Source organism: Cynoglossus semilaevis, chromosome 8 (genome assembly GCF_000523025.1).
Source record: "Cynoglossus semilaevis isolate Cse_v1.0 chromosome 8, Cse_v1.0, whole genome shotgun sequence".
NCBI classification, from domain to species: domain Eukaryota; kingdom Metazoa; phylum Chordata; class Actinopteri; order Pleuronectiformes; family Cynoglossidae; genus Cynoglossus; species Cynoglossus semilaevis.
In genome coordinates, this window is record NC_024314.1 from 1,981,233 (window position 1) to 1,991,573 (window position 10,341).

Below are 10,341 nucleotides of genomic sequence, written 5' to 3' on the forward strand. Positions count from 1 at the left end.
AGAGAAGCCAGATTGAGATGGTTTGGACATGTGCAGAGGAGGGACAGTGGATACATTGGTAGAAGAATGTTAGAGATGGAGCTACCAGGTAGGAGAAAGAGAGGAAGGCCAAAGAGGAGATATATGGATGTAGTGAGGGAGGACATGCAGATAGTTGGAGTCAGAGTAGAAGATACAGAGAACAGGGAGAGGTGGAAATCAATGATCTGCTGTGGCAACCCCTGAAAAAAAAGGGACAAAGCCAAAAGAAAAAGAAGAAGATTCTCCCACTTCACCAATTTTCCCTTTTGACAAATCAAAAAATAAACAGAGGTTTTGCAGAGTACTCATCATATTTGGAAGTACTTGATTCTGGATATTTTCTGATTTTATAGAAACCAGAGCACTCACCACGCTGGCAGCTCATGTCCTTAAAAGGAATTTGGGTATTTTTGTTTCTTGTGCACTTCAGCCAAATAAATATGTTATCTTTGAGAATGGACACACCCACACATATCCCGAGTGAGCAATTAAAAGATTTCAGACATTCTAACTCTCATGGTCACCATTTTTATTTATGTTGCGAACATTAAATCCCTCCTGAGGTAATAATGGGAGTTTTTAACATACATACCCTGTGTATAGTCCCCAAACTCACCCAGTTTACTCGCCAAGCCGAAGTCGATGATCTTGATCCTCGTCCCCGTTGTGTCTACGCAGACGATGTTCTCTGGCTTGAGGTCCAGGTGGACTATGTTCTGCTTGTGAATGTACTGCATGCCCTCCAGGATCTGCTGCATGTAGCGGGCGCTGGTGGGCTCCGTGTGCTCAAAGGTCTCATCCACGATGCGTTCAAAAAGCTCTCCGCCTGCGATGCTGAGCAGAGAGGATCAAACATTTGGACACGTTTATTCAGGTGATATGTCCAAAAATACCCTGAGGTGTGTTCATGTTTTCTTGTCCAACAGAAATGCCACTAAATGCACTATGGAGTTTTATATATTTTAAATATGAATCTTTTTATTTAGATTTTTTTGACATTTTGTTCAGGTATAAAAGTAAAATTAAGCATATGAATACACCTATCAAATAACTAACATTTATTGTTTATGTATAATGTAGCATATTATACACATTTATGCATCATATATGTACCGTAAAACATCAAATAAATGCCACTTCGTAGCCATTCACTCACTATTCCATGACCATGACCATCTCTGACCGCGTGTCGTAGGCAGCCAGACACTGAACAATCTTTGGATGATGGAGGAAGTTCATGAGTTCCATTTCCTTGCGAGCTGCCTTTTTGTCCTTGGAAGTCCGAGCTTGATAGAACTTTCCGGCGCACACTTCACCACTTTCTTTATGGGACATCCGGAAAACCTGACCAAACTTCCCACTGGACAAAGATGAAAATAAAGAACTGTCAGTAATTCCTGGTCTCATTTTAAAGATAGCTACTGTTCTTATTTCTTTTAGTTCCACTTACACTCCCAGCTTTTCATGAACATGATAGTGATCTTTGACCTTGTGCTGTGTGTCAACTATGACGTACGTCTCGGGCTCTTCCTTCTTTGTCTCTTTACACACAAAAACAAAATAATCAATCAGAAAACCTGTAATAATGTCACGTCACCGCTGCTAAACTCCAAATCACTCACTCGACATTGCCATCTCCACACAGTCAGACTCCTGGCTGGGTTCACTGACCCCTACAGAGTTGTAAGCTCTGACCCTGAAGTGGTATTTGCCCTGAGGCTCCAGGCCGGAGCGGACGTGGTACGATGTGTTTTTGCAGTTGTTTGTTATCTCGGTCCAGTTCCCTGACTTTCCCAGGTCGTCCCGTCTCACCTCTATGATGTAGCCCAGCACTGCGGTGCCCCCATCGTAGCTGGGACCGGTCCAGGACAAAACCAAAGACCTGCAGGACAGTTTGGAAACAACAGGGTGGGACGCAGGAGGATCGGGCCGGTCTGAGGAAAAGTGGAAAATTAAAGATTTCAAAGGCTTTAACATGAAATAAGTCCTAGAATATATTATTTGCTTAAGGTTCCCTATATAGATATGATGTTGTTTTGTTCCTGCTCATATAGGTTGCATTATGTGTCTACAGATCATATCTGTTGCCTCGACAACGTGCAGGAGATTAAAACTTCCCCATATATGCGGTGCAGTTCCCCGTGTCAGGGGAAGTGGCGTCCCCATAAAGTTCAGAGCTGCGTCCCATGCTCCTCTGCCATGTCTGGGCAGGAATCACATGACAAGTCCAGACCTGAAGCAGAACCTGCTGACGGCATGTTCCTGAGCTGCCTTCAGGCACTGGTTCATTATACGGGAAAATGTGTGATTTTTAATCTGACTGTGTATCTACTGTATGTCACACCTGGGGGGGAGTTTAGAGTAACTGAAGCAGAAGCTTTGAAGTTTTGGTTTTTACTGTGAAAAATTAGTGGGACAGTTGGGCTGTTGCATTAATCGAGTTACTGTGGTTTTTCAGACCAATCAAAGCAATTAAACTAATTATCAAGGGTGAACATTGGTCAATTTTTTCAAAATCTCTCTGGCACTCTTTGCACCTAAAACATACATCATATTTTTATATAACATTTAAATATCTAATATAAATTGTATAAATAAACATGTGTGTAATTTCAGTGTCGATGATAATTAACATTAGAATAAGGAAATGGATTTCAAAGAAGCAAAATAACAATTTATCACAAAAACCTAAAAACTGATTCATTCACCAAGACATTAAAATGTACATTAACCTGCTAAAGCAGAAGTGAAACCACAGTTGAGCCTCACCTATGACGCTGAGGGAGACCGTGTGCTGTGCAGAGCCTTCTCGGTTTCGAACCATGACCGTGTAGGAGCCGGTGTCCTCCATGCAGGCCTGAGGAATCTCCACGCTGCTCTGCGTTTTACCATTCATGACAGACATGCGTGAACTTCCAACTACCACCTGAGGAGCAGGAGAAGGAGAGTGAAGGAATGAAGTCGCCACAGTGCAGTTTGACCCCAACCACCGTGAACCACCGGGTGCTCAGTCCTCTTACTTTGTCTCTGTTATAAATCCAGCAGCAGGCCACAGGGACACAGCTGCTCCTGAACTCACAGAGGAGCCGGGCCTGCTCTCCCAACCGGGCCTCCACCTGCTCAGGAGGGTCAACAAACTCCACAGCAGGTCCTGGAGGAGGAGCAGGGAGTCAGACTTGGAGACTAAATGACTAAATGATTCTTCTAACTCTGGAGCTGCATCGTTCTCTACTCACCTTTGCGAACAGGGGTTTTTGTTTGAAGGCTGAGGTCTCTGATGTCTGTGGAGAAGAGGGAAGAAGGTGGACTCAGAGGAGGAAGTTAGGCTGTGGGAAGTTAGGTTGTAGGAAGTTGAGGAGAATCTGACCAATCATGTGTCAGAGGTCATGCTTGGTTGCAGTGACGCATACTGCAAACAACATGCTGTCAAAAAATAAAATTATTTCAATCTTTTCATTGGCACTAGGGAATTTAATTTAGATTTAGCTAATAAAAAATGGAATGATTGCAAATTCATTGGTTTGAGCCACGACACACATTTTACATAAGACAAATCTATTTCCATTTGCTCACAATTTACTTAATGAGTATGAAAGCTGGGCCCGTTTAGTTGAACACAACGCTGTAATACTTGCAGGAATTGATGAAAAACACAATTACTTCAGGATATGTAAAACAGACCATATATATACTGTATATTCATAACTTACAGATACTGAGGCACTATTTTATCCAACGTACGTGAGTCAGATTGCATCGTGACTCTAGTACATCTGTGCTTAATTGCTTCTTCACGATCATAAATAAACTTGACAGTAAACCTTGAATACAACATACTTGCCAAGAATTATTATGTGTTGCTTCCTACCTTTACAAACCGAAAGTGGTTCTGTGTGTTCCCCTGCTGTCGGCTTGCACTCAACCTTTCTCTTCCGCTCGCAGTTGTTTGTTCTGTGGATTTCCTTTGTTGGTGTTCCTTTCCAAACAGAGTGAAGTGTTTTTACAGCACACACAGTAATGCAGAGTGACTTCTTTTTCTTTTCTTTTTTTAAATACAGCTTACACTGGACATTCACACCACGCCATGTAATGTTTGGCAAACATGCCTCTGATGACATCACCTGACCCCAGATTAAGAATGCATCAGTTGGAATTAATCATAAACCTGCTGGAACCTTTATCTAGAATAAGGAGTATCATGCAAATATTTCCCAAGTGCTCACTGAAGCAGTGGTTCATAACCTTTTTGGCTGGTGATCCCATTGTGACATCACAAATTTCCCCACAGACATTTTAGTAGCTGTCACTTGTCCGGTCACATAGTCACAGCCGTCATTCAAGATGCACCAGCTGAGATATTTTTATATGCTGCATTTTATTTGAACTCCATTTATAATCAGGAAAGTTGTTTACGACTGTGTAAGGTGTTTTTAATCATAATTTTAAAAAATGAAATAATAATAGGTTGAAAACAACTAAATTGTCAAAGGAACCCTAATTCTAATTATTGATTATCTGCCTCAAACCTACCTCTATTATTTGACATTTTATTGTATTTATTGCTGTATACTGTATTGTCTCACACCAATATTTACTTACCTTTGACATGTAACACAGCACTGCACGACTGTTTCCCAGCACTGTTCTCAGCTGTGCAGGTGTACGTCCCAGCATTTTCAGGTAAACAGTGACTCAGAACCAGAGAGGCCACGCCACTTTTGAAGGACGTCTTGCTCAAAAGCATCTTCTTGCCTACACAAGGTTAGAGCAAAGGGTTTATTGTGAACGTTCGTTACCTTCAGTGTCCAAGGTGTGTTGACCGGTCACTTACCATTGTGTTGCCAGGAAGTAGTCAGAGGCTGACTTCCTGTGATAACTGCTTGGAATTTGGCATCACTTCCTTCCCACGCGGTACAGTCCCGGAGCGGTTCCTTGAAGTGGGGTGCTGCAAGGCTCTGTGCTGGTGTCCATCTGGTTTCTTAACGGACATTAGGAGAACAAGAACAAAAGAAGTGATTAGTGAGAATGCTGACTCACAGCAATAGTGTTTGTGTGCAATAGAACTTACATTTCTTTTAGGATCAAATGCAAAATTATCATTTGGGCCCCTAACTGTTTTTTAAAATAACTAATAATTTTTATTGTTTCATTGAGGTAATATAATTTAATGTTTTTTATTATTTGTTTCCAGGTGTACCCCGAATGTTAGACGTTAGTTTAGAGTTTGAGCTGTTTGTTTTCAAAGCATCATGACAAAAAAAAAAAAAGGTGATGCCAACACAGGCCAAAAAACACTTGACTTCTGCTAAAAATACAACTCCAAACCAGACTGAAGTATTTCAAGGAGAATCTTGAGATAAAACACACATTGGTCAAATTGTCAGATGACGCATAACCAGAACTCCACGTTTGGAGGAGAATTATGGAAAACATAAAACTCAAGAAACCCTCCCTAAAGAGAGACAGATGTGTGCTGCCTCTGTCCAACAAATAATAAATTTTAAATTGTGTTTGTGTGTGTGTGTGGGAGGACGACAATGTTTGAGAACTACAATGTTCTTGACTCCCAGAGACACGTCCACGACTCTCTGAACTCCTTTAAACAAAAACACATCATTCCTGTCATCTGTGCAGACTAGCTCTGTTGCTGTTGACACTTCATCAGTCACACAATGGTCAATTGTGACCACTAGTGACAAGAATTCAACACACCGTGTCCAAAAATTTCCCACCACGCATTTGTTTGCACATGTGGCACTGAAATGTCCAGAGGGCTGAGCAAGGGGGCGTCATCAGCCCATGCCGGAATGTCATCTGTGTGTGTGTTAATGTGTGTGTTGCATGCAACCCCAGTCCTCTGATGTACCTCACTACACTGCCTATTGCGAAACGACATTTTAAAAAAACAAAAGTTAATTTCAAAATGTTTGCTTCAAAAGCTGGAGCCCGGACTGATGTTTGCACAAGTGCTGAGGCCCTGAGGGACGTTCACCTCACTGTCCATGTGCATCGGTACTGTGTGTACACTGGAAGAGGTTCTCCTGGTTTTTCTAACAGGCCATTGTGACACTTCAACAGACTTAAAATGACACCCAGCAGGGGTCACTGGACTGTAAAGCTGTGGTTAGTTTAAAGACTCATCTTCATCAACACTGCATTCCAAAGTGCCCAGTGAACCGACTTTCCTATTGTTTACCTGTTGCAGACGACATTCCCGGCTTGTTGTTTCCCATCGACAACACATTTCTAGCTCCCAGTCCGTTCGGCTGTTCTGACCTCTGTGCGCTGACGGGTCGGCTTTGAGGTTTGATGGCCAGTCTGAAGGTGGACACGTAGGTCTTCGGCTTATTCCCCTCTGTGCCCATGCTTTGAATAGAGATGATGAAGAACCAGAAACTCCTCTGTGTGTGTGTATGTGTGTGTGTCTCTGTTAAAGACAGAAACTCCTCAGTGTTGCTCCTCTGCTGCTCCTCCACTGAGGCTGGTCTTCACTCGGCCGAGTGTGAAGCCGATGTGGGCTTCTCCTATTCACACATCCTGCGAGATGCCTACAGGAGGAGCCTCCCGAAATCACTACACACGCTCTCTGTGTCCCACAGAACACCGGAAACAGGCAGTTTTGTTCAAAGGCCAATTAGAAACACACAAGCCCCCGCTCTCTCTGGACTGGGAACAGAGGGAGCCTCAGACGCACATGTGTTCAAACGCAGCAGAGATATGGAGCAGGAGGAGAGGGAGCTGTGAGGGCAGCAGAAGTTCAAACAAAAGTTGGAGAGCGATAAAAGAAACACACACACACACACACGAGTATTTAAAAACACACCTGGAACAGCACTTGTACAATGATGTCTCCTGGTTTCTGAGATTTATCCAAGACTCCCGTCAGCTCCTTTTTGCCATTATCATTCTTTGTAAACTCCTCCGGTGTTACTTCTTCAGTTGAGAGGCACTGGTGGCGTCACAGCGGGAATCGGGCCGAGCCAGTGGAGCAGCTTTGTGTTGTGTTGTGTGAGCAGTCCCAGTGTTGTTGAAGAGAAAAACAGAGATCACTGGATTACAGGGTGAACTTGGAGCAGGGAGATTCATTGAATGAAAGCCGAGAAGAGAGAGAAAAGTCATGTGACCGCGACACGCTTTTCACCTGTAAATGATACACATTAAGGTCCATTGACAGTGAAATGAGTGTAGCTGCTGCCTGGGTGTGGCTCCGAACTTTGTTTTCAGTTACCTTTGTTTGGACGGTCCTCACCTACAGAGCTGCTTATAGCTGCAGAGACCTGTGAAGCCGAAAAAAGTTTAAAATAATAAACATTTCCAGCTGCAGGATATTATTTGTTAATCACTTTTTGGATAAGTTAGGTGTTTCAAATAATATATAATTTCCAATATGACCAGAACCATAAAGTTTGGCTTCAGCCTGCACCAAGGCCAAGTTGGGTCTGTATTTAAAAGATCATTTTCTGGGTCAAGTCTGTGACCATTTATTTTCCAGTAATTCCAATTAAATAAAACGATGTTTAGCCCTGAGGGAATCTCCTGAGAGGAGTGTATCTTGATAAGAACCAAATTACACATCTCCGTATCAGTTTCATTCTTCACACACATCCTGTTTCTAGAGGTCGGTATAATTTCCTTAGATAAAAAAAGAACTGAAGGGAAATCTATCTATCTATCTATCTAAATACATATGAACTATTTATTATTAAAAATAGCTTTGTCAAATGCACAATTTCAGATGCAGAAAAACACACTTTAATACATCACACAGAGTAGTGGGTGTTGCTTCATTTCTACCTCAGTTTCGGGGTTAAAAATAGAAAAGCTCAGACAAATAACAAATCAGTGCAAAACATTAGCACAAAAATGCAGAGAAACTATCGCAGGAACTGAGTTTGGTTGAGTAGTTCCATGTGTCCAGGGGTAAATAATTTACTTTAGACTACAGCCCCCCCTCCCCTGGTACAAACAGCATGTTGATTGATGGGGCAGACGTCAACAGGGGCTTAACTCTTTACTGATGGAAATACTTGTCTTGGTGTTTTGGTTTTCTCTAACAGAGGGAATGGTGGGGCGTTATCAGGGTCTAAACACACACAGAGACATGGGAAAAGCAACGTACACTGGTTTTTGTTGAAGCATGAGGCACAGAAGAAGAATCTAGAATCTATTCCAAATACATCTTACATATTTAATTTCATCTCACCTTTGTCCTATAATAACATCCAGGGCTTGGATTAGATTCTTTATGCACATAAAGCCCTGGAGATTAAAGGTATAAAGATAAATCCAAGAACATGAAAGAGCCAATAAATGTCAGACTTCGAAAATATGAAGTGATCTCTGAGCTCCATCATTGGCACATTATATTCAAACCCTATGTACGGTCAAAACAAAAAACTTCCAATGTACCCACTTGGCCCTATATGGCTCTCTAACATATACAGTATTTGACAAAGAGCTCCCGTGTTAACAGTGCTCGACCGGGCTTCTCCTCATCCGTCCTTAAAAAAAAACATCCTTATCAGAAGGCATTTTTTAACAGAATTCAAAACAGGAAGTGGGAAGGACAATGTTTGGTCTCGTTGGCATGCTATGTCACCGAGTATGGTAATTATTGGACTTCTGGTTTCACATGACGTCCTTCACAGAGAAGCTCTGTGTGAAGCTGGTTGTCCCCACAGACACATTCAGACTGTGAGGGTCCTTCCCTGAAATAAGTGGAAATGGTTAAAAGGCCTGATGATAATAACGTTTGCTGCAACTTCAAATACTAGTTAAGCAGCAGATGTCAAAAAGGGGTTGGTTAATTGAAATGTGGTATTGGTAAACAGTCAGGACCTTGTTCAGACTGTGGGAACTGCTGCAGAATCAGGTCTCTGCTCTTCAAACACCTAATTTATCTCAATATCTTGTTTAGGCAAATGAGATTAGGATTAAGTTTAAGAACACTTTTCTTTCCCGCCAAAATTCAAATTGTCTTGTAATACACAAAAATGTACAAAATTTGTAAGTATCACCTGATTCAAAGAGCAGAGTCTATAATGCAGCAGAATAAAAGCAGCAACTGTTAAAAATAGTGATAAGTACACAGTTCAAAACAATTAATATAAACTAAGTTGTATTACACTATGTAATGTGAAAATGAGAAAAAGAACCTTTCCTTGTGTAGTGATCCTCATGTAGTGATCCTCAGTGAAGGTTGTGAACGCAACCCTTAGCTCCTCCCCCAGCTCCTCCCCCCAACCAGGTGTAGTATAAAAGGCCTCAGAATGGCACAGATTCCCCTCTTGCTGGTCTCTGGTGATGTATGTTCAATTATCAGTTGGTGTTTTGTTAGCTTTGTGCTCATTTTGTTTCAGGAAGTTTCTTTTTGTTCCTACTTTTGATTAGGTGGCATTGGCTTGGTCATGTGGGAGGCCAGGCATTGTGGTGACACTGGTGAGGACTTCTCTCTTGTTGCATGCGTTTAGTGAATGTTTTGCAGTTATTCCTGTAGTGTTGAACCACTACCCACTAGTTTCAAGAGGCACATTTCCAGTAGTCTGCCTCCCACTGATCCCCCAGCACACTGTTTTAATTTTAATTTTAGCTTTCTGCACTAGTTATTAGAGTTTTAGTATTATTCTGATTTTTTTTTAATAAATGTTTTTGTTTTCTTTAGGTTCAAATCTGATTAACTTGCATTATTTCAATAAATGTTTTATTCACTCCACTGTCTCTGTCTGTATGTATATGTCGCTATATGTATTTATATACTATGTCAGACATGATCAAACTTTTCTTCAAAGGGCCATGTGGCTGCAGGTTTTTCTTCCAACCAACCAAGAGCACATGGTTTGACCAATCAGCTGTCTGAAGGCTGACCAGTTGATTAAACCTGTCAACTCGGGTGTGCTACTGCTTGGTTGGAACAAAAACCTGCAGCCACAGCGGCCCTTTATGGAACAGTTTGGGCACCCCTGTACTATATATACAACCCTAAACCTTATCCACTAGGCAGTGAAATGTGTGTATCAGATCCTATACAACAGGTTTTAAGGGAAGTAATTGCTGATGTTGATAAGCTATAGGTCTCTTATGTAGCAAATATGATGCAAATGGTTCTGTTTAAAAAAAAATGTAAGTGTGAAAATTCAAACACCTAGAGAAAAGTCAGTGTTCCTTAGAAACCTTGGTCAACATTTTACATCCTAAATAGACATGTCTTTGCTTCTGTCCTCATGTTTTGTAAACTGTGTTGCAGTTCAGCTGCTCTGGTGCCGACAGCTACACTGACTGGTCCAGGAGTGTGGGCTGGGGAAACCACGGTGCTCTGCCAGA

General features: G+C 41.8%; 1 protein-coding gene and 1 long non-coding RNA gene across 2 annotated transcripts in view; one reads left to right on the top strand and one right to left on the bottom strand.

The window, feature by feature from the left end:
• LOC103381494 (myosin light chain kinase, smooth muscle-like) overlaps positions 1 to 6,734 on the bottom strand; it is a 10,746-nt gene extending 4,012 nt beyond the window's left edge. Inside the window, exons 1-11 of the mRNA XM_008313873.3 lie at positions 6,218 to 6,734; positions 4,853 to 4,999; positions 4,621 to 4,773; positions 3,890 to 3,997; positions 3,258 to 3,302; positions 3,042 to 3,172; positions 2,791 to 2,947; positions 1,644 to 1,955; positions 1,472 to 1,562; positions 1,178 to 1,381; positions 638 to 855 (exon numbers count right to left, since the gene is read on the bottom strand). Of these exons, the coding sequence (XP_008312095.1) occupies positions 638 to 855; positions 1,178 to 1,381; positions 1,472 to 1,562; positions 1,644 to 1,955; positions 2,791 to 2,947; positions 3,042 to 3,172; positions 3,258 to 3,302; positions 3,890 to 3,997; positions 4,621 to 4,773; positions 4,853 to 4,999; positions 6,218 to 6,386 (1,735 nt within the window). The 5' untranslated portion in view covers positions 6,387 to 6,734. The remainder of the gene's footprint in view (positions 1 to 637; positions 856 to 1,177; positions 1,382 to 1,471; positions 1,563 to 1,643; positions 1,956 to 2,790; positions 2,948 to 3,041; positions 3,173 to 3,257; positions 3,303 to 3,889; positions 3,998 to 4,620; positions 4,774 to 4,852; positions 5,000 to 6,217) is intronic.
• Positions 6,735 to 9,305: 2,571 nt separating this feature from the next.
• LOC103381495 (uncharacterized) lies at positions 9,306 to 10,341 on the top strand. Its single transcript, XR_521805.2, has 3 exons — positions 9,306 to 9,326; positions 9,412 to 9,459; positions 10,265 to 10,341. It is a non-coding gene; the product is annotated as an uncharacterized LOC103381495 (long non-coding RNA).